The sequence below is a fragment of the Peromyscus leucopus genome, chromosome 3 (assembly GCF_004664715.2).
Source record: "Peromyscus leucopus breed LL Stock chromosome 3, UCI_PerLeu_2.1, whole genome shotgun sequence".
Classification (NCBI taxonomy): Eukaryota; Metazoa; Chordata; class Mammalia; order Rodentia; family Cricetidae; genus Peromyscus; species Peromyscus leucopus.
The window spans coordinates 136327792-136351692 of NC_051065.1; the positions used below are offsets into that span (position 1 = coordinate 136327792).

Here is a 23901-nt window from a genome sequence, read left to right on the forward strand (position 1 = left end):
GCGAGGGGGTACCCCATCCTAACTTCCCCTCACGTGCCAAGAAAACAACTCGTTGTTATTGTTTTCTTTTTTTAATTACATGCTTCAGGTGTCAAGTTTTTGTTTTTAAACAGTATTTTCCTTTTCACTTTTTTTTTCTCAAAGTACAATTTGAGCCACACGTTCCAAAGAGGACAGGAAAAGTGAATTTTATAAACTACATTTTCCACCATTAAAATCAGAGGCAGCATCCTGCAACGAGAGGGTGAAGTGGAGGAAGCGTGGAGAGTTTTCTCCAGGCATCCTCAGGTGGATGGAGGATAAGACAGGGAGAGACCTCCCCTGGGGTTGAACTGATTCCTTCCTCAATGGAACCCTGGCCCTAGCTCTGCCTGGCTGGTGCGTCTGGTCCGGAGCTCAGCGCCCTGCGTGTGATTCCCGCAGAAGGTGAGTCGACTGAGACAAAGCAGCCGCACGGAGGCTCCACTGGGGGAGAGCCAGAGGGGAAAGTGGAATTGGGGTGCAGTGGGGACCGGTAAAGAAAGTGACCTCATTTTGCCGGAGAAAGCACTATCCAGCTAGCCCATCGCTGAGGTGTCAGAGTACAAAGGGCGACAACTGGAAGGCTCAAACTTCCACGTCTTTCCACCCGCATACCCGCAGCCCACCCAGCACCGCGCTGAGGACAAAGCGTGCACGGCTGGCGATCCCCGCCTGGCCACCGCGCCCCGAGCGCATAGCTCCCCACGGCGGGATGGATCCCCATCCCCAAGGACTGGGGGTCCCCTACCTTGATCAGCACAAAGAGCCCGAGTAGAGGCAGCAGGCGGCGGCCCCCGCGCGTTCCTCGGGGCAGGTGCCCCATCGTGGCGCGTCCAGGGACCCGGGAGGGACGGCAGCGCCAGCGGGTTCCCGTGGCGCTCACAATGACCGGTCTTGGCTGACAGCCTCAGACCCCAGGCGCCCGGGAGGCTCCCGGCGGCCGCATGTCGCCTGGCCGGTCCCCCTGCGCTTCCGGATGGATCGCTCTCCTCTTCTGAGCCCGAGTCTGGCGAGAACGTGCCAGGAGCCGGCGTTGCTTAATGGCTAAGGATGGAGAGGGTGGGGATGGCAGTGGGCGAGGCTCTGCGCCACAGCTATAGCGGTTGCCATGCGAGGCAGGGGTCGGCGTGAGGAGGGAGCGGCCGGGCTGCGCAGGCAGGCAGCTCTCAGCGGCCCCCTAGCAACAGGGGTGTTCTCTCTCCGAGCCAGGAACTCCTGAAGTGCAGATCCCGGGTCCTCCCACCAGGGCCTGCCTGCTTCCCATCGCTAGGCAGCCCCCAGGCCAGGCTCCGCCTCAACCTCCCCAGTCTCCTCCAGGGAGGTGTCTGTGGGGTTTCCCTTCTGTTGCCTCTTATTCCAGGTCCTTCTCAACCTCCTTTCCTTTGCCCTTGTACTTAAAGTCACTAGTGACGAGTGACATTTAAGTGGTTTTTTTTTGGGGGGGGGTGAGTTTCAACTCATATGCCCCCCAACCTCAGTTCTGTTCCCCCATCGCACCCTACACTCGCCTAGGAAGACATAATACAATGTTAAGGAGTTTCCCACGCTTGTCCTATTACGCACACTCAGTTCACTGTATTTTACACATATTTAGAATATGAATGTAATACATACTCTCTATGTATGAACACACTAAATATTCTGAATTATCCATGAATAGCTAACCCAAGACTTTAGAATCACAAGCAGTGAGTTCCATGCAGTGTGCTCGTGTCTAACTTTTTGACTTTGGAGTTTTTAAAAGATAACGCTATCAGAATAAACCGTGGGATACACTCTTCAGATATGAAGTCATTTCTTCATGTAAAGGTCCTGGCCGTGTCCTGAAGTAATGGAACTTCCTTTTTATCCTTCGAAGTGCGGTGCCAGGTGTCAGGAAGGCAAGAATTCATCCTCTGGTACACAGCTGAGGAATGGTGGCCTGCGGTCAGACTGGAGTTGTCTAAGCTCTTCTTTTCCTGCAGATGGAAACTCAAGGTTCAGGCTGAGAATTTTGTAGGCATAAACGGAGGTACTAAGGATCCTTTGCAGAGATCAGAATGATGGTCTGGGCTTGTGATTGAACGTTCCCCGTGCTGGCACTGAAGCTTTCTTGGTACAAGCCCACTCTCCCTGACACATTTCCATTCAGTGTCCTCACGCCTGCCCTGTGTCGGCCTGACTCTCTCGCCCTCCCTCTTGAGAAAGGTTTTCACTGTTTCCCACTTCTGGGTCAAACTCAAGGGCTTTCTAAGAAACGGTTCCTTAGCGCTGGACTTTCTGAGCCTTTGGTTTAATATGTTTTTTTTTTTTGAAGCCTTTGAAAGTGGCTTTCTGTCTCCACCTACATCAAAGAGGCTCCAAAGTGATCTAATCTCCAGACAGAGATGCTTATGCTGGGGTCTAAGTGGTACTCACAAGATGCCAACAATTACACTTTTAATAGAGTTTCATTTTAGAATCTATATGTGAATTAAGCACATATGTGAGGTTAATTACGCATATACATGTTTGTGTGTACAAATAAATATATTATGTGAATATAGGTTTGTCTGATCTGTTTTAAGCATCAGGAAGAGTTTTTCTCAAATGTTAATCTTGTAAATGCAAAAGGAACTTTCATGATGATGCATCATTTTAAATAATCCTATCCAGCTGTGTCATTTTACTTTCTCTTTACTCAATTAAATCACAAATTGCTCAGGCCTTTTTGCTCTCATACAGATGTGTACATGGACCACTTCAGGGAGCAGCAATATTAAGTGGTTAGTGCATCACTGCCCAGGAAAGCATTAGTAATTAGCATTATTAATATTCCATTAGCAGCATTGTGACTAGATGGCCTGAAGACTGAAGGTTTGATTTGGTAATTACAGAAGAGTTCCTTCTAGAGAACAGCATTTTACATAGTTATCATGGGGGGGGGTGATAGCTTCATTTGTTATTATATTTAAACCAGTAACAGGATTGCAAATTTTTGCTCAAAGACTCCCATGAAAAATGTATATGCGGCATCATCAACAGTACGTTTTCTCAGACCACTGACTGGTTTTCCAATGCAGTATTTCTAAAATATGTTAAATCTACATATTTTCAAGACTCCAACAAGAATGGCTACAGGTAGCATTAGTGTTTCCAGTCATTTTGGTCACCAAATGCCTGGAAATATCTGTGAGGTTTCCTTATCACAACCATGCTGCTTCCTAAAGAGATCTCAGAACATTACATTCTCTCAGTGTTACTCTGCATGAAGAAAGACAAACGGAACAAAATGGATTCCCTTATGCATTGAATTTAAAATGAAAAAGCTTACAGAATAAAACGAAGCTATTTACTTTGAAAATGATAATAACAACAATTAGTAGTTAATGATCTGAAAGACTGATGTTAAGTCTGAAGAATCAGAAGAAACTGTCTTTTTCTAAACATGTAAAACTCTGTTGTTGCCTCTGTGGGTTCCATCTATCTTTCCCACACACAGAGAAGTAATAACAACCAGAGACAGTAGCCGGAATCCCTGTGAGAACCCTAATGAGGAGTCAAATGGGATCCTGCCCTGCCCTGCCCAATGAAGCTCAACAGTGTCCCCCAGGGACAGCGCTAATGTAGTTCCACGTGTCCAGTCCTGGCTGCCAGTACTGAAATAGCCTGCAAGGCTGTCAGCAGTTTCAGGATTAGACAGTTATTTGTATGAGGGCTTCTCATTGACAAATAATTTGCTCTATGTAGATTGCAGGGAGAAAGAAAGCTTAGGTCATGAATCACCAAATGGTCCTCCACTTGAAAAGCACACAATAGATGTTAGGATTGCCACCAACATGCCACGGATTACATGTGTGACCTGGAAGTGTGGGAACTGAAGATTCCATGGGATAGGTTCTCCGGGCAATGAGTGCTTTGGGTCTCGGTTTATTTGGACGTTTGTTTAGCTCTTTTCTCCTGGTGAGCACTGAGTTCACCCCTAAGAATTGTGTTGACGAGTCCTAAACTCCATGATTGACAGCTCTCGGTGAGCAGCATGGTACAACTGCCGAGACTCCTTATTCTCGCCACACTGGGGACGCAGTGGGACACACCATGAAAGGTTATTTTTCCTCTCATGTGGAGAGTCATTGTCACCTTTTTATTTTCTATAAATAATTCCTAAGATGTCTTTCTTCTTCTTTTTTACTTTACTCCTTATATAGTTCGTTCTTTTAAAAAGTGAAAAACAAATAATTCATCATAAGACATAGCCTTTATAACTCAGAAATATCTACTCAGAAAACATACATATGTAGAATGTGTGGGTAGATATGTATCACGGGACACTCATGACAGCTAAGCAGTCTCACATTAGGAAAGCAGATTTTGTTTAGATGATGTTCCTTGCTTTGGCCCTATGTGAGTATTGCTGTTTGTTTCTAATACTTAGATTATCCTCAAACAGCTTTAAGTAATTTATACTATATTGTTTGTGTGGTTTCTTCTAAAAATACTGTGAACAATGAATTTCTAAAATATTTTCCTGGTCATTCTAAGCATCGCCACCAATTACTTCCTTAGTTCTTCCTCATCGCTTTAAAGTTTTAACATCCTGTGTAGGAGGGCTCACTTTAGCTCAACAGGACTTAAAAAGGATTTGTAGCTGGAGCAAGACGTACCACAGGCTAAATAGAAATGTGGTCTTCTCTCCTCCCTTCCCTCTTTACTTACCCTCAATTTGAAAGTACAGAACTTAACACTTATGGTCACCTGTGTCTAATATACAATAACATCAAAAAAATCACCTTAAAAATGACTGTAAATGTCCAATTATAGAGAATTTGGTGATGGTGATTCCAGAAACTGTCTATAAACTATAGAACCATTAATCATACATTTGGAAAATGCACTGCCCTAATGAGTAAGGATTCTACCAAGAGGCATAATGGCATTTCATTGACATTTATACTTGAAATCAATCACAGTAAATCAATTTTCATGCTGGAATTATAAAGCGGATAACATTCCCTGATCTAATTGTGAAAGAAGAGGTGATGTTGACTAGAGAGCAGGTGGAACACACTACTGATAGACTGAAGAAAGATCTAGAAGAAAACTTTTGAGAAAGGCATTGTATTAACTGAAGGGAAATTAGACTTTTAAAAGCCACAAGCTATGTTATTATTCTATTTATGTGACACGTTGGAAACTGCAAAACCACAGAGCAAAAAGCAGGTCAGTGGCTTCTAAGGCTTGGAAGTAGTAGATGGAGTCAACCAGAAGGAGCAATAGAGAACTGTTGGAGTGGAGAAGGTGGTATAAATTTTTATTTTGTCGTTTGTCACAATGCTTGCACTGGCCAAACTCTGAACTCTAGTTAGATGGATTTCAATGCATCTGCATTAACCAAGTTATTCAACTTTACTGAGATGGATCTAAAATTATCTTCAAACTCATTATGTTGTGTATGGTGTGTATATACATAATTTGTATGCATGGTATATAATGCATTTGGTTGCTGTATGTGGGGTGTGTGTGTGTGTGTGTGTGTTCTTGGGTGCTGATACAGGTTTATGTGGAGATCAGAGGACCACCTCAGTTGTTGTTCCTCAAAAGCCTCCAGCTTGTTTTTGGTATTGAATCTCCCACTGAAATCTGCCTATTAGGCCAAGTTGGGTGACCAGCAAGCACCAGAGATCTGCGTGTCTCTTCCTCTAAATCAAGTGGGCTCCACCATGCCGGTTTCTTTTTTATATGGGTGCTGGTGGTTGAACTCAGGTCCTCAGACTCACGTGGCAAGCACTTTACTGACTCTGTTAGCTCCACAGACACCTATAAAACCCATTTGTATGTCAATTATACCCCAATAGGCTAATTTTTAAAAGACGATGCTTGTCTATGTATCAGCATTTTAAACATCATTTCAAAATAATTAACAATCAGAATTTTAGATCTAATTCAGTTTGCTGATTACGTGACTGACTAGATCTCTCAGAATCTCTTTTGATGCAGCCTCAGAATCCAGCTTATGGAATGATTTCATTCTCCTCCCTTTTGTATTGGAGATCGATGAATTATTAAGCCATTTAGTAAGCGTATATTTTTCAACTCCTGCCATCATGGGCATAATAGGAAGATTAAGACACAGTAGTTGGTTTCTGGGGGCTGACAGTCTAGCAGGAAAGATGTCACAAGTTCGTTACAAAGACAGAGACAGATACTAACAGCATTCAGGGGGAGGCAGAGATAACTGGCAGATGCTGAAGCTGGAAACCCAGGTTTCCTGTCAAATATAGGAGTACACTCAAGGGCATTAGGACTGAGGTGCCAAAGATCCTCTGCTGCACCATTGTGGGGCAGGCCTGCCATGCCATTGTCCCGGGGATTGGAAAGCACAGGCATGAAGACTAGAGGTTGCAGGACACCCTGAACCACAACAAACTCTTCGTCCAAGATTGACCCATGTCTGTCTTTTTCCGGGAGGACGCAGCTGTGGTGCATTTTCACAAGTTTCTCTTTTGGATAACTGTTGGAGTAAGTCTGAGCCCATGGGATGGGGCAGAGGTGTTGTGCACTGCCAGGTCATATTTGTAAAACCTCCATGAACAGTCCTGGGGCCATAAGGAACCAGAGCTGAAGTAGCCTCCATCCTGGATCCTCTGCCAGAGGAAGAGAAGCTCAGGCCCACCCCCACTCTACCCCCTTAGACCTGACTTGAAGGTTGCCAAAGGCAGTTTCACACTGGAGTTTACCAAGTGCCAGGCTGAGGGAGTGAGACAGATGGAAGGTTTCCAACGCAGGAGTATTATGTGCAAAACCAGATCCCTTAGGAAAGCTGGGCTGAACCCAGGATTTCATAAGGAGACTGAGAAGAAGGGATGAGCAAGGTCTCCCAATGTATAGGGACTGCACAATTAAACGTCTGTCTTCAAATTCCAGGTTGGGGAGAGGAACCAGTGAAGACAGAAGAAAACATCTGTGAAGACAAACCTCTAAACCCTCTTTGAGTCTGAGCAGTCCACCCCAGGCTCTGAGGTTGAAGCATGGTCCTGCCCAGCATCATGACAGACTGAGGAGGACAAGGAGATCCACATGCAGGCCTGGGGTGGTCCACCAAGGGCTCTGAAGGGAAAACACAGGACCACCCGGCGCCTTGTGCTACCGGGCAGATTGGCACTATTATAGTGAGCAAATGTATGGTGTGGTATGGGAGAGAAAGAGAGAATGATTCATGTCCTGTGGACAGAGGCATATCTGAAGAGGTGAAAGGTGAGGAACGAGCTGAGGTGGGTGACTTCATTGCCACCCGGGGCATTGTGATGTCTGGGTTTGTGTCCCTGATGCAGCTGTGGTCTATGCTGATGTCAATGGGTCCTGATACTACCGAAGGCTGAGAGGACAGGGCTGTAGAGAGATGGCCCCATCCCTCACTGGCTGCAACACTAGGGAGTGGTAGTCCTGCCCCTCACTGGCTGAAGCACTCAGGAGAGACGGTCCTATGCCTCACCTGACAGCACAATAGAGCTGACCCTGTTCACGGGGGCATGAGTGAGCTGGCCCTGAAGGCATGAGAATGGGAGATCAGGCTGTGCCCCTCTCATCTGCCATGCGATGGTGTGGGTGAGGGAAAGTTGCCCTCCTCCCCTCACACCTCACCACCTGCAGCTGGAGGGGGACCTGACCCAACCCCTCACCAACTGCAACACTCAGGAGAACAGGCCCTGTGCCTCATCTGGGCAGCACCGTAGAGCTGGCCCTGTAGAGAGGGGGTGCTGGTGAGCCGGCCCTGAGGGTGTGAGTGAGAGTGGTATAAGTGGTACTGCCTCCTTCATCTGTGGTGTGATGGTGGGGGAAAGGGAAAGACGTCCTCTCCCCTCACCCCTCCTGCCTCCAGCTGGTGAGGGAGCTGACCCTCCCCTTTACCAGCTGCAACACGCAGGAAAGCGGGCCCTGCACCTTGTCTGGGCAGCACAGCGGTGTGGACCCTGTTGATGGGGGTGTGGGTGAGTCACCCCAAGAACATGAGCATGGGAAATCTGGCCCAGCCCCTCATCTGCCATATGACAGCATGGGTTGGGGAGAGATGCCCTCCCCTCCCCTCTACATGAGAGATGGGTAGGAGAGCTGGCTCTGAGGTCATAAGGGGGGGGGAGCTGCCCCTGCCCATCACCAGCTGTAGCATCAAGGAGAGCAGGCCCTGCACCTCACCTGGGCATCATCGTAGAGCTGACCCTGGTGGTGTAGGTGTGGGAGAGCCAACCCTGAGGGTCTGAAAGCAGAACTGACCCTGCCCCTTGCTCATCGCTGCTGCAAGAGGTGAACTAGCTTGGACAATGATGGAGAGCTCACCCTGGTGGTGAGGACAGGGGAGAGCTGGCGGGCTGACCAACCCTGAAAGTACCCAGGCCCAGAACAAGGGTTATGAGTTGGCCCACCCCAACATCCACCACATCTATTAGCTGCTGGAGCATGTGAAGAGGCCAGTCCTGCAGACCCAAAGCTGCAGAATCTCCACAGCATAGAACAACAGCAGAACATCTAAAAGGAGGTCCAGTGAGGGCCCAGCATCAATAGTGTGGCAGAAACCAGAGGCCTCAACCAGACTGATGACTTTTTGTAATGAACACTTCAAGTAAAGACATAAGGATCAAAGGGTTTACTGCCTAATTCACTGTGTCACATTACAGCTTCCATGATGAGATTTTCTTTCTCTTTATTTCTTTTTTCTCTTAAATTTTATTTTACTTTATTTGGGGGAAGTTTCAAGGGCAGAAGGCAGATACAAAGGTATGGGGTAATTAGTGGGATTGATATGCACAATATGAAAGACCCAAAGAATAAATTTAAAAAAAAGTTTTTAAACCCTCTTTGAACCCCCTCCACAGGTGGCTACTCACCCAAGGTCAGTGCTGTGACCACTGTCACCACTTGGCACCAATGTCAGCGCTCTGGGCTCCAGCTGCACCTCTGGCACCGACCTGCTCTGCTGACATTTTGAGACACACCTGATTTCTATTTTCTGCTCACTTCCTTTCCACGGTAACGTGTTTGCTTGTCTGCATTTCCTGCTCTACCCTGACCTCTCAAATGTTTGCATGCAGCCAGTGTCCCTCAACTCCATGCCAATGTCCCTGCCAACACCCCAGAATCTAGCTGGAATATAGTGATGAAGATAAAGACTGGCTTCAGGGTTTGGGGGTGTGGCTATGTGGGAGTAGAGGGCTTGTCCAGCATGCACGCAGTCCTGAGTTCAACCCACAGCACTGCACACACTGGAAGGGTGACACACACCTGTCATCCCAGTATTCTAGAAACTAAAGTGGGAGGCTTGCCAAGAGTTTGAGTCTGTCTGAGCTTCATAAAGAGACTGTCCCAAACATGCACGTGCATGCACACACACACACACACACACACACACACACACACACACCATTACAGTATTAAAAGTCAGACAAACATATCCAACATAGAGCAGAACATTTAAAATTCAGCTATTTGAAGCTTCTCTTTGGGTTTGAAGACATTCTTAATCTATAGTCAGTTTAAAAGTAATACAACAAAAATGATTGCTGCTCTAATGAAAGAGAGGAATGCAGCTGTGTTTAGGGCTGAGCTGTCCTCACATCTACAATTTTGAACTGCATTTAAAAAAATAACAGATTGGGGGTGGGAGGGCTATAAGACAACTTTAGCAAAACATTGTGGATTAAAGGATTTAGTCTATAGGCACATGGCTGGTCTTTGTATAATTCTTTCATGTCTTCTGTATTGAGCATTGTTTAAGGAGAAAAATGATCAACTGAGTACCTTCCATTATTTCACCAATTGCTCTCATAAGTTTCTCTACTCATAGTCCAAAGCGTGTGTGTGTGTGTGTGTGTGTGTGTGTGTGTGTGTGTGTGTGTGTGTGTTTAGAATATGTGTCTGTTCTCTTTGTGTGGTTTTTCTGAAGCATGGAAGCACGGTACATATGCTATGACATTCTTGACTCAAATATTCATGACCCTTGATATCACTGTGGCACCAACACTATAAAGGAACTCCAAAGTGTCATCTGGCCAGTGACCAGTGTTTAAATTGTCCCAACTAGTCACAAAATAACTTTTTAAGCTGCTTAACCTTTTCCCAGAATCTGATCACTTGCTGCAAATGCTGTTTCTTTAGTCTTAAAGCAATAGCAATAACATTCTTTATTCATTTCTTTTCTAAATCTACTTTAAAGTTATTTTATGTATTTATGAATTTTGCCTGTGTCTATGTCTGAGCATCACTTGTGTGTACAGTGCCCCATAGAGGCCAGAAGAGGATTCTCTGGAAGTAGAATTAGAGATGGCTATGAGCAGTCTTGCCAGTGCTGGGAATCAAAGCCAGATCCTCAGGAAGAGCAGCAAATTCTCTTAACCACTAAGCCATCTTTCTAACCTCTTTAAAAATATTTTAAAATTATTTCAATGTGTGTGGGTGGGGAGTCAGTAGGAGTAAGTTGTTGCCCTGTCTGGTGTGAGTCCCAGAGACTGAGCTCAGGTCCTTTGATAATTAGCATCCTTACTGGCTAAATCACCTCTTTGGCCCTCCTTACCCTTTCTTTTAAATCTATAACAGTGGCTTTTTTTCAAAGCATCTAGCCCAGATACTACAAAATATTTCACCCCCATAGATTCATCTATTGTTCTCACATAGGTAATAGATGCCTTATTTATTGTAACCTGGAAGTGAGAACTGGACAGTTTATGTATTTGTGTTAAACCTTTTTGGCAAAAATACATTACAATGTATTTATACACTATGTGTAAATAAAATGTGTAAATAATCACAGTCCCCTGTGCTGTGAAATTGCCAAGTTCCAAGCCTTGGTAACCATATTTCCAAGCTATGTGATGGTTATCAAGGCTTGAATTTGTTATATGAATGAGGTAGTGACTAGAAAGCTCCCCAAGGTAAAGGCATATTTCCCTCTTTCTAATAGCAGGAAGTGACTTGCAGGCTCCTACTCTGAAGCTGTGTGTGCATCCCATTGATTGTGTCTTTAGTTAATGACTTTAGCATCATGTAAGCCTTGCTTGAACCCATTGTTACGCTGAGTCTTTCAAGGTGATAATTTTTTCTGTTCTTTCTGAAAATGTTACCTGACCTTGGGTCAGGAAAAGAGCATGTTCCATGTATAGCTGAACATTTACAGTCCTTTATTCTCAACATTTGTAGCAGTTAGGAGTCTCTGCATTAACTACTTCGCTGAACAATAAGAAGTTTCTCTGACCAAAGTTGAGGGCAATACGAATCTATGTATAAAACATAAATATTTAAAAGGGAGATTGTTGCTGGAGGGCTTCTCTCCAGGCTCCCCAAGCCCCGCAGTCCCACAATCCACTTATAAAATAATCACTCAGACGCTTATATCACTTATAAACTGTATGGCCGTGGCAGGCTTCTTGCTAACTGTTCTTATATCTTAAATTAACCCATTTCTATAAATCTATACCTTGCCACGTGGCTGGTGGCTTACCAGAGTCTCTACATGCTGCTTGTCCTGGCGGTGGCTGCAGTGTCTCTCCTCCCTTCTTCCTGTTTCCCCAATTCTCCTCTCTCTTTGTCCCGCCTATACTTCCTGCCTGGTCACTGGCCATCAGTGTTTTATTTATATAGAGTGATATCCACAGCAGGAGATGATTGATAATATGACTATTTAACAAAACAACATCAACAGATTCTGCGCTATAGCCTATGGCTTTATTAGCCATGAACTTCGACCATGTATACACTATTAAACATGAATACCTTCCAACGGAGCCAGCTTCAAATCTGATCAAGAGAGTGTGGTAACTACCACCATGAGCAGTCTTATCAGTATTGTACCAGCAGGCACATGTTGACTGGCTGACAGGTCATTCTAGCTCTGGATAAGACTGTTGGTGTCTTCTTCTCCAGAAGCCAGCATGGCACTTTCTATACCTATGAAAGCTAGTCAGCAGGGAGACCTTTCTGCTCAGTTCAAGATAGATTTCTCTATGTTCTGTAATCAAAGCGTGTGGAATCTTCTGTAGTAGGGGTTTACCACTTAGCTTTGATGGGAAACTAAGCCCAAATGGCAAGCCTGGAAGTGTGAGAGCCAGAGGATAGGGTGGAGGGCTGAGAGGCTCTGGGAAGGACTTGGCTCTTAAACACATGAATTCACGGCAGCCATAGCTGTGTGAATATGTTAACATGGAGTATGTTGATATGGCAATATAGAATATGTGACCCTTATAAAGCCTTCACAAGACCAAAAGACTTGAAAATTCCAGCATAGGGCCTCTGGTTGTGCCACCACTAGCTGAGGATCTAATGACAGACAGCTGCTAAGGAAGGAAGAATTGCTTGTCTTTGCAGATGAGGGCAGCCAATGGTAGGCTGCCATGGTCCAGTGGATAACCTCTCACCCATGAGCATATGGGTATCCCTAACTGGACTTAGTGTGTTATAAAAAGAAACAAAACTACGTGACATTGGGAGGAAGATCGGAGAGATGTAGGGAGGGTGTGGGGAGCTGGAGGGAGGGAGTAGGGTGTGGATATGACAAGATACATTGGAGACACAAATGACGCTTTCAAACCACCTGAAAATCCCCCATGTTAGTTAGCATCCTCCTAAAGAAGGTTTTTCTTCACTCTTTCTAGTTTTCAGTTTCGCTAGTTCTAGTGTTACTTTTCAAGTGTGCAGAGCTTTCAACATTTGCTATCAGTTTAATGGGGAAATGGACATTTTCCAGGCTGATCATCACAAGTGAGGCCTCACCCTCCCCAGCATCAGTGTGGTGCCTTTGTATCCTCAGTCTTTTCAGCCCATGCTTGAGAGATACCTGGTGAATCTCTAGACTCTCATACTCTGCCTGTCACAATGAAGTGGTGCCTCTGAAAGGGAGCCTGGAGGAAAGATGATGCTCCTTTTCTATGGCAAGAAAACCCTTTCTAGAAGCCCCCTAGCAGAATTTGCCTTGTGTTTCACTTTCCTAAAATCCCCTTGTTCTGACTCCCCACACTCATCTGAAGTCTTGGTAGCTGCTGATCTTTTAATTTTCTGTAGCTGTCTTTTCCCAGTGTGTAATATGTGAATAAGAAAACATTGCCATCTCATACTAACTTATTCCACTTAGCATTAATGCTAATCTCTCTGACTCTGTGTGTGTGTGAGTGTGCGCGCGCGTGTGTGTGTGTGTGTATGTGTGTGTGTGCATGTGTATGTGTATATGTATGTACATGTGAGTTTTAGTAACGATTTTAAAATCACTGGATAATATTCTATTGTATGGATACACTATAGCACATTTATCAATTGACTTGCAACAATGAGGTTGCTTTTAAGTTTGGGAAATTATAAATGAAGGTGTAAACGCTTGTGCACAGGATTTCATTGTCCATAACCCTATGTACTGCTAAATGGTAAGAGTATGTTTAACTTTGTGAGCAGCTGCTAAAGGGCCTTCCAAATTGGTCAGAACATTTGCAACTCCTACCAGCAGGAGCTGGGAATTTCTGCTGCTCCAGATCCTTCATGGTCCTGTAGCCTTCAGGATTCAGGCCACTCTAATGGGTAAGGAATGGGTGCATCTGTTGTTTTGATTGGCATTTCTTTCTTTCATGATATATGGTGTAAGCATCCTGTAATGTGCATATGTGACATGTCAGTCAGTGGGTTTTTTGTTGTTGTTGTTTGTTACATGCCTATTCATCTCTTTCCCCCAGTTTTTAAATTGGGTTATTTGCTTTCCTACTGTTGAGTTTTAAGAATTCTGTTATTTCTTATAGATAGATGTGTATCTTCAGTTCTGCTCATCACTAATCCTCTACTGTTCATGGAGCAAATGTTTCTAATTTTAGTGAAATCCAACTTACCAGATCTTTTTCTCTTTCATGGATTATGCTTTGGGTGTTTTGACTAAAAGCTCACCCGACATACAAAACAAAACACACACAAACAACGCACACATCTCTTAGTTTTTCATCAAATTTTATTACTGTTATAATTATTCTTTAGGATGGCCCCACAGTTGCAGCTTAGATCATATCGATCCTTTAACTCTGCATCTAGATCGTGTTTACAGTTGCCGTTGAGTGGTGGGCATTACCTCAGCTTTTGCTGTCAGTGAACAATGTGGAAATCTATTCTACAGTGAAACAAATTAAGTTAGGAGATGTTTCAAAAATAATTCATTAATTTATGTGGCAGGTACAGTGCTCTTACGATGTCCCATATGTGTCCACCTCAGAACACAGAAGCTATGTAAGCAGAAAGAGTCAACATAGCAATGCCTTCAAGCAGTCATGTGCCTGATGTACCCAGAGGATGGCAAGAAGGCAAAGGTGATTCTACCACCGTGGTCCTCATCCTTCCTAATGCTGCAACCTTTTAATACAGTTCCGCATGTTGTGGTGACCCCCCAATCATAAAATTATTTTGTTGCTTTTTTGAAACTGTAATTTTGCTACCAAAATGAATTGTAATGTAAATATTCTTGGAGATAGAAGTTTGCCAAAGAGCTCACGACTCACAGATTGAGAACCACCAATCTAATGGATGATGAAGAAGGAACGTTAGTAGGAGATTGTGGTGGGGGAAGCTTGCCTAGGACACTGACTATGATGTAAGGACTTTGGCTTCTAATCTGAGAAGCCAGAAATAAGTCCAGATATGTGAACAGAGCGACTGTGCCCAATGGGATGTTCACTTGGCTTTTGTGGAGAACATACTCTTGAAGCAACAAGTTTAGGAAGACCAGATAGGGTGCTTGCAAGATGGTGCAGCAGTTAAGAGCACTGGCTGCTCTTCCAGAGGACCCTGGTTCAAGTCCTGAAACCCTCAGGGTCCCTCAAAGCTGTCTGTAACTCCAGTCCCAGGGCATCTATTGTCCTCTTCTAGCCTCCATGGACAGTGCACAAATGTGGTACACATACATACATGTACAAAAAACATCCATACACATAGCAATAAAGATAAAATTTTTTTAAAGACCAGCTAGAAAGCTATGAAATAATGTCGGTAAAAAATAATCTACTAAGAAATTCTGCATGCAGATATGTTTCATAAACACAGAAAATAAGATTTGCTTGTGAATCACAAAGCGAGAGAAGAATTAACTCCCAAGTGGTTAGCCTGAAGAGAAAGAAGGGGCTGGGCATCACCTGAAAGAAGGAAAGAGAAGTAGTACAAATTTGATGACTACTGCAGGTCTACATGTTAGCTTTGAGGTGTATCAGATACCTAAGTAGAAATGTTGGATAAAAGTCAGGTAAGCCATTTTGGAAATGAAGATTTTCATACAGACAAGGATAACACACAAGCATATTCATTGTAGAAAATAGTCTTTGAAACTCTGACACAGATCTATAAGGAAGATCACCGAAATACAGAGAAAGCCAAAGACTGAGAATTGGTCTAACGTTCATTTTCTGGCTTTGTTGATGCAGCAACAGGCTCTTTAGAAACAGATGGAGGTAGGGCTGGAGAGACGACTCAGTGATTAAGAGCAACACTGCTCTTGAAGAGGACCAGAGTTCAGTTTCCAGCCGGCACATCAGATTACTCACAACTGCCTAGAGTTCAACTCCTCGAGATCCAGTGAGGTCTTCTGGTCTCCATGAACGGTGCACTCATGTGCACATACACACGTGTGTACACACACACACACACACACAAATTTTAAAAATAAAAAAAAAGAGACAGAGGGCAAAGTCGTCTTTCTTCTTCTCAATGCACTGGAAGTTCACTGTTCATTTGTACATAAAGTCTGTGGAGGACTTCTCTAAATATCATAATCCAATTTAATAGACTAATATGAGTGCTTAAATATAAATAAATACCAAATTGAAACTTTCCACATAAATGACCTATTACAAATTTTGTCAATGGTTTTTAAATTTTTATCTTAGTATTTCTCCTATCATTGCCTAATCCTTAGGCAAAATATCTCACATATTAATTTATTCTTTTAAGTATCTGATATCTGAATATTTAATGTGTCAAGTGTTCTGTACTAGGTCCTATGGCTTTAATATTTGTTGGTTTTTATTATTTTTCTATTTCTTGGAAAAATACTCCTTTGGATTTGTTTTTAATGGGAATCATTCATTAATACTTTCATTTTTAGAATTGAAATTAGCTATGCAAAAATCAAATACATGTACTTCTACTGTTTTATAATCTCAATAATGACAAAAAGTTATTTCTTTCATGTTCAGAAAGTTTGTAATAACTGATCTCCAAGAACATCTCACTTCCAGGAATTCCAAGGATTCATAAAGCAAAAAGCTCATTAAGCCTGGGGGTCAAGGGCTTCTTCACAGTGACCTGGGATCTTGAAGGATGCTCTAGGAATCATACTGCCTGCTGTTGAGGTTGCTACCTCCTGTAGGTCTCCTCTGAGCCATATCAACCGCTGCTGGGCTTTTCATGCTGAGTCTAATGCACTGACCTGCCCTTGACAGCAAGGATTCTGGCTACTTCCATTTGTCTAATATAAAACCCTCCTGTGCTTACAGTCATTTCTGGGTGATAACAGCAAGGAAGGTACATATTATTCTTTAAGGCAGAATATTTATTTCTAGAGTCCAGGATTCCACAGCAGACCATGTCTGCAATGATCTAAGTAATGAGACACTCTATGGAATGGGAAAATGTGTTTTCTAGCCACGTGTCTGTTAGTGACTTCATGCTCAAAATACATAAGAAGCTTGAACAACTCAGGAGCAAGAAAACAACCCAATTAAAACATGGGCATAGGGCCTAATCATATGTCTAATTATTCATTTTCATGGGTAACAAACATTACTTCTTAATCTTGTGATCTTTGAACTTTAAAATGGTAAAAAAAAAATTAAGTTAAATCTGAATTAAAATGTTGTTGTATAATGAGAAAAGTTACAGCTCAGCCATCTGCATTTGCATTTCTTCAAAACAAAGATTTTGGCCCCGGAGACATGGCTCGAGGGTTTAGAGCACATGCTGCTCTTGTATAGGTCCCGAGTTTGTTGCCCAGCACCCATATCGGGTGGCTCATAACTGCCTGAAACTCCAGCTCCAGGGAAGGAGAAGCCTCTGGCCCTCTAACACTGTACCCACACACAAACCACACTCAGACACACATGTCAACACACAACCAAAAATTAAAACAACCAAGTATTTCTAATCATTTCAAAGTTAACCATGAAGTATGAAACTATATCCTGTTACTGAGTCATGAAAAGGAACTAGAGAATAAAGCTGAAAGAAAGATCGGTACTGATATGATGGAGAGCATGGGCTGTGTGCAGATGTCCAGAGAAAGATTTTCTGCTGAGAAAAGGAAGTCCAGTGCTTATACAGGCAGAAACAACAAAGAGCGAATTCAGGAACTTTCTGCTACAGAGAATGTAAGTCAACCCCAAACTTAAAACCTTCAAATGTCATTGCTTACAATCAATAAGGAAGACCTACTTCAGAATGCTGAGAGATTAGTAACCAAATGTCAAGCTTTCCATGAATTGTTTGTCAAATTTTCAACCACTCGCTGAACTGTAAGAAAGGACTGTGATCTCAACTTCTATGCTTTACAGAGACAGAAGCAAGGAAGCATATGTATCACTTTGAATACTAAGAACTAGATTAAACCAAGAAAAGCCAAAGAAGAAAGAAACACTGAAGAGAGAGAGTATCAACTCAAGTTGAGTTTTTGAAAGAGTTCTTTCAGAAACCAAATTTTGTAAGAAAGGTGCATTGAGAAGATTCATAAAGATCAAAATACTGATAAGAAGAAACAGTGCACAGTTCTCAATGTCTGCTTTTTAAAGTGCATAGAAAGAAAATCACAAAGAACTAACATTTTTGAAAACTTAGAGTCAACATTTAATTTCTGCCTTTTAGTTTTCCAGCACATTTTTCTATGTTGTAAGTCTTCCTCTCATTTAGATGTATCTAGCAAATTGTGACATTACCATTACATTCAAAATCATCCCTAATTTCCATTAAGACTTTCAGACTAGACTATAGTTGTTCTAAATTCATTTATTTTTAATTGAAAAATGGAGTGTACTTATGGTATTAAGGAGAATGGCTAGATAGAGCTAAAGAGCATATGTACTCCCCCATACACACAGCAATTTGTGTGTGTGTGTGTGTGTTTGAGATTATTTGTACACTATGAAGATGTATCTTTGCTAAGGCACCTTCTGATTGGTTTAGTAAAGAGCTGAATGGCCAATAGCTAGGCAGGAGAGAATAGGCGGGACTTCTAGGGAAAGAGAGGAACTCAGGGATGAGGAATCTAGGCTCATGGACTGCCGAACTGAGGAAAGGTTAAAGCTACATGACAGAACATAGATTTAAAAATACAGCATAATTCAAGTTATAAGAGCTAGTTGAGAAAAAGCCTAAGCTAAGGACAAGCTTTCATAATTTATAATTTAGTCTTTTGTCATTATTTGTGGGCTGGAAGTCCAAAGGATGTCCAATGAGAAAGCTTGCTCTGTGTGTGGGGGGGTGGGGGGCAAAAGTTGATGACAAAAGACTTCCTCAATCACTCTCCATCTTCTAAAAAAATTTTAAAAACCCATGTGGATGTGTGTGAGTAGTGCCTCTGGAGGCAAGGAGTCAGATGCCCTTGAGCTGAAGTTACAGGCCACCCGGTCGGGGTGTTGACATCTAAACTCAGATCTTCAAAAGCAACAAGTGCTCTTAACCACTGAACCAGCTCTCCAGTCCCTCCAGATAATTTTTTGAGACAGGGTCCCTCAATGAACCTGGAGTTTGCTAATTTGGACAAATTGGTCTGCTGGAATCCTATCCTCCTAGCTCTACTCCTACTTCTGGATAACATACACCACCACCATCACCAAGTTGTACAACTTGGGTCCTCCTGTTTGAACCATGTCCTCTGCTCACTGCTTAACACTGTTTCATTTGTTTGTTTGTTTGTATGATGGAAACACTAAAAATAGACTCTTTTCAACCATCTGACACTTCATTAGTAACTATGCTCACAGCAATGTACCACAGAGCTTCTGAATATGTCGACCATGCCCCTCCCAGCCCCCAGCTTAACTGAAGCTTTGTATCCCTAAACCAAATATCCTCAGTTCCACCCCAACCCATGCCCGTGGGCTCTGTAACTGCCATTCTGTTCTGCTTGTATGAAGTTAACATTTTAGATTTCACACCTAAGTGAGAACATGTGGTAGTGATCTTTTCTCTGCCTCTGTTTACTTGTCCTGTGCTTTCCATGTTTAGTCACAGTGCTGCAGATGATGGAATCTCAACCGTTTTTATTGCTGGCTGGAGTGTCACTGTGTGTGTGTGTGTATGTGTGACATTTTCTTAACCTATCTCTGTCCATTGATGGATACTAATGTTCACTCATATTGCTATGACTGTGGCTAGTGCTACAGAAAACATGGAGAGTAAATTCTTCTTGTCAGCTAATTCTTTCTTATCAGCATATGTCAGGAAGTTCATTCAACTGTTGATTTTTGGATTATTTTCAAGAAATGGCTGTTTATGGATATTGAATATTCCTGTGGAGTCTTTGTATAGACATATGTATTACATCTCTTGGAAACTTCGTTTTTTATTCCTACTCAGGAACAAGAAAAAAGAAGGGGGAGGAAGATGAATGAGAAAAAAATAAAAGAGAAAACAGAAGGAAAATAGAAGGACATTTTTCTTACTAAATATTAGAAGTATAATTCTGAGCTTACTGTGATCACACACCAAAAATCCCAGCACTCAGAGACAGGTTGAGACAAGAGGATTGAGAATTTGAGGGCAGCCTGGGCTACATTGTTAAAATGCTGATAGCATATGCTATTGATACAGGGATAGATATATTGACAGAGTGAATAGACATCGAGCAGGCCATCATACAAAGGGACACTGAGTGGCAAAAGTCGCCAGTGTGATCAGTAAAATGCCAGTCACTGTACAGCTACAGATTTTTAAAGCATTAAAAATTTAATAAAATTGGGTGAGTGGGAAAGTCAGTGGGTCTGAGAAGAGTTGGGGGAAGATGGGAGAAGATGCCCAAAACATATATAAACTCCCAAAGAACTGAGAAAAATTAAAAATATATGTATTAAACATGTAACTAATAGAAAGAGCTTTGGAGTTCTATCACCAAGGGAAAGAGTAGAAATGTGCAACTGCTCCATGTGTGGCATGCATGCACTTGTATGGACGTGTGTGCAGACACATGTGGAGGTGGACATGCCCATTTGTGCACATCCATGTGGAGGCTGGATGGTTGACGTCAGGAATCATCCTCAACTGCTCTTCTACATTATTTATTGAGGCAGGACCTCTCAATGAAACCCAGAGCTCTGATTTGGCTAGTTTCTGTAGTCTAAATCTTCTAAGGCTAGCATTGCAGGTGGGCTGGCACAGCCACCCAGAAGTTATGTGGCTTCTGGTTCTCATGAGCCACATCTCCAGACTGCAGATAACCTTTTAAAAAACATCGCCTAGCTACAATTTTGTGTGATATAAAATGCCTGACACTCCAGAGTATGACAATGACTTCATAAAAAAAAAGAACATAAATATCATTAGATATGTTAAAAATGTTTACCACCTAAGAGAGCTAAGGCCTTGTAATGAACCAGTTGTTCTCTAATTATATCATAGAATAATAAATTACAGTATAATTGTGTCTATTTGTGTCCTAATTAATTACTGTATTGCAGTGAGAACAAGTCAATAATCGCAAGCTTGCTAAATCTAAGCAACTAAATATTGGGAAAAAACCTGGCATACTCCAGCCAAGTACACTAATATTACCTCATAGACATTTAAAAGTAAATAAAACCAAGCAAAAGGTAAAATAGGAAATAAAGCATTTGTCATAACCGCAGGCACAGTCAAGGAACCAATGATACAGGTCAGAAGGCAGTCTCTACAAATGGGGCAGTGATTGGATCTGAAGGGGGGGTGTGTGCACAGAGGACTTTGAAGCAATTGTAATGCTGCTATCTAAGACTGAGTATCTAGAGATTATAGGTGCATTATTACCATGCATCTTTCAAACACACTTAAAAATAGTGTACAAAAATATTCTATGGCAAATTGCAGCCTGAAAGGGTACATTTGCAATTCATAGAGCAAAAGACTCAATTATGAGAATATATAAAGTTCCTAAAATCAAGTCAGAGAAAAGGCGCTCTGCTGGGGGATAGCTTTCTGTATGGTGTGAGTGTATATTGTTCCCATTGGTTAATAAATAAGCTGCTTTGGCCTATGGCAAAGCCTTGTGAACTGTAACTGTTGTATAGTATGTCCCTCTTTGAAAAGTAGTACTCATCAATAATTCACATTCACACACACACACACACACACACAGCCACAGAATAAGAGTCTCCGGGGTGAAGACACTCCCTGAATACCTGAAATTGATACCCAGAACCCACGAAGTAGAAAGAGAACTGGTTCTAAAAAGTTCTGACTCCACACGTGTGCCCATAAACAATAAGCAATAAAAGTCAAAAGGAAAAAAGGTAGTTGGAGAGAGTGCCATTCCATGTCATGGGATGTCTTGCTGAGCCTTGATGCAGACTGAGGGGCTTGGTCCCGCCCCAACTGTTGACTGCCCACGGGAGGCCTTACCCTTTCTGAGGAGTGGATGGGGGTGGGTTGGGGGAGAAGGAGGTGAGTGGGAAGGGGGAAGAGAACCGTGGTTGGTATGTAAAATGAATAAAAAAATAAATAAATTATAAAACAAAGAGCACAGTCTTGCAGACAACTTTAGTCTTCAGGTGCTATGTGGCAGAGCACAACCATCTGTAACTCCCTTTTAGAAGTTAATTCGTCCTCTTCTGGCCTTCACAGGCACTGCACATACATGTTTCACAGTCGTATGTATAGGTAAAATATTTATACACATGAAGATAAAAATTAGTTTAAAAATTAAGAAGGGTTTTTATGTTACATGTCACACAGTTTTATGATGTTGAAAAAAAATTTACCTTAAGTACACACTTTTCTCCTTTCTTCCATTTTCTCAGTTACTAAAGATGGAACCCTGGTCTTCACACATTTTCAGCAAATGCTGTACCACTGAGCAATATCCCCTGTGCCATTTTTGCTTTTTATTTAGAAGCAGGATCTCACTAAAGGACAGAGGCTAGCCTTGAACTCAGTCTGTAGCCCAGACAGAGGGTCCTCCTACCTCAGCTTCTTCAGTAGCTGGGATTAGAGAGGCCTGCCCTCCCAGGCTTGGATGAGCCCATGAGCTTTTGTGCATGCTAAGGATTTATAGCAAACAAAACAAATATATTTGGATGATAAATTAACTTTTAAAAAATGAACGAAATTGCTATTATGAAAACTTTGCTGGTATAACCGGGAGCTTGATATTTGAGACCAAATAACAGGACACACTTATCAGAATAGATATCTCACCTTAGTAAGAACAACAACAGTATCTTCATTGGCAAACATTCACTTTGGCAGCTGTGCACGACAAAATATACCTGCAAGGGTGACTATGAGTTTCCAAGTCTCTTTCCAGTCCATCTCCTGGCCCCCAAATCACCATGACTGTGGTATATAATACATTACATTGGCAATAGGTTAGAAATGATATTCAGTGTAAATCCTAGTACACTGAATTATTTGCTAGACCTTTGGCATAATTTTTTCTCATGAAATATTATTCATTATATCAGTATCAGACATTTTTTGCTACTTAGTATTCTGTAGCGAGGGAGAAAAATTCTTCTGTGAATGTAACTTTCCCTCAGGAGTGTGAATTTCATTAGAAAGTAACACCAATTATAATATGTCTGAGAGAAGTTGGTGACATTTTTATTGAAATAATGAAGCAGGAAGATGTCTCTATTGGCTTAGCATGGTTAAATAGAGAACAGGAAAGACAGAAAAAAATGAATCTTGGTCTTTGCACACACCTAACACCTAAATTTGTATGTGGTTTAATGCTGTGATATATAGAAATAAAATGTCTTCTGTTTCTGAACCAAACAACTGCACATTTTTACTCCAGGGCACTTTTCGTCACTAGATCTTCCTGAGAATATGATAATTTATTCACTTCAAAGAGAAAGACTTGTTAATTTGTATTTATTCTCATGTAGTATCAGAGATCGTTTAAAATACATTGGCACCTCCATAGTTACGTGAAGTGTTTCTCAATTAATTAAGGATCCCAAAGAATTGATGGTTAAATGAAAGTGCACTATATTAGTTGCTTTTCTGTGGCTCTGATCGAATACCGTGACCAAATCAACTTGTAGAAGAGAGAGTAGATTTTGGATTACAGTTTCTGAGGGATGAGTGTCCTTTGTGGTGAGGGGGGTAAGGCAACAAGCGGCAGGCAGGGAGACAGGAGCAGGAAGCTGAGAATTTCGGCTTCAGTGGAAAGCACAAAGCGGAGAGAAGGAACTGGAAGTGAGGGAAGTCTACCAACTTTCCAGTTCCACTCCCAATGATGTACCTTCCATCAACAAGGACACGCCATGTCCCCACACAACACCTCCAGCCATGGACCAAGTGTTCAAACGTGTGAGCCTAAGGGGAATGTTTCTCACTCAAACTGCCATATGCAGATCATTTTTTGAAATGAGTAAAATTTAAACACAAATGAGTTTATTGAAGAACCATTTAAACAATTTCTGTGGTATTCTAGATAGGATATTAAAGTAGATTCAGCTGTATTCATTGATAATATACAATAACTCTTTGGAATGTACTTATATTGATAACTTGGCATGTGCTTTTTGAGCTTGCTGAGAGGCTGGCTCCAGAAGTGGCGCAGCTATTTTAGACTGAAGCGTGTTTATATCAGCCTCCAAAATCCCCTGCCCTGGGTCAGGCTGGCCCTAGGGCTTGCTAATGCGAGGAGACAGCAAGCAGCGAAAGGCATAGGAAAACATTTCCTTGAAAAAAGCTAGAGAAAGCCGTTTCCAACAGACATTGCCACTGTCTATC

General features: G+C 42.4%; 1 protein-coding gene across 2 annotated transcripts in view; it reads right to left on the bottom strand.

Moving 5' to 3' along the window:
• The window catches only part of Ptpro (protein tyrosine phosphatase receptor type O), a 209692-nt gene extending 208386 nt beyond the window's left edge, over positions 1-1306 (bottom strand). For both annotated transcript variants that reach the window (XM_028872180.2, XM_028872179.2), the window contains exon 1: positions 770-1306. In XM_028872180.2, the coding sequence (XP_028728013.1) occupies positions 770-844 (75 nt within the window). In that variant the 5' untranslated portion in view covers positions 845-1306. The remainder of the gene's footprint in view (positions 1-769) is intronic.
• Between the last annotated feature and the right edge of the window lie 22595 nt (positions 1307-23901).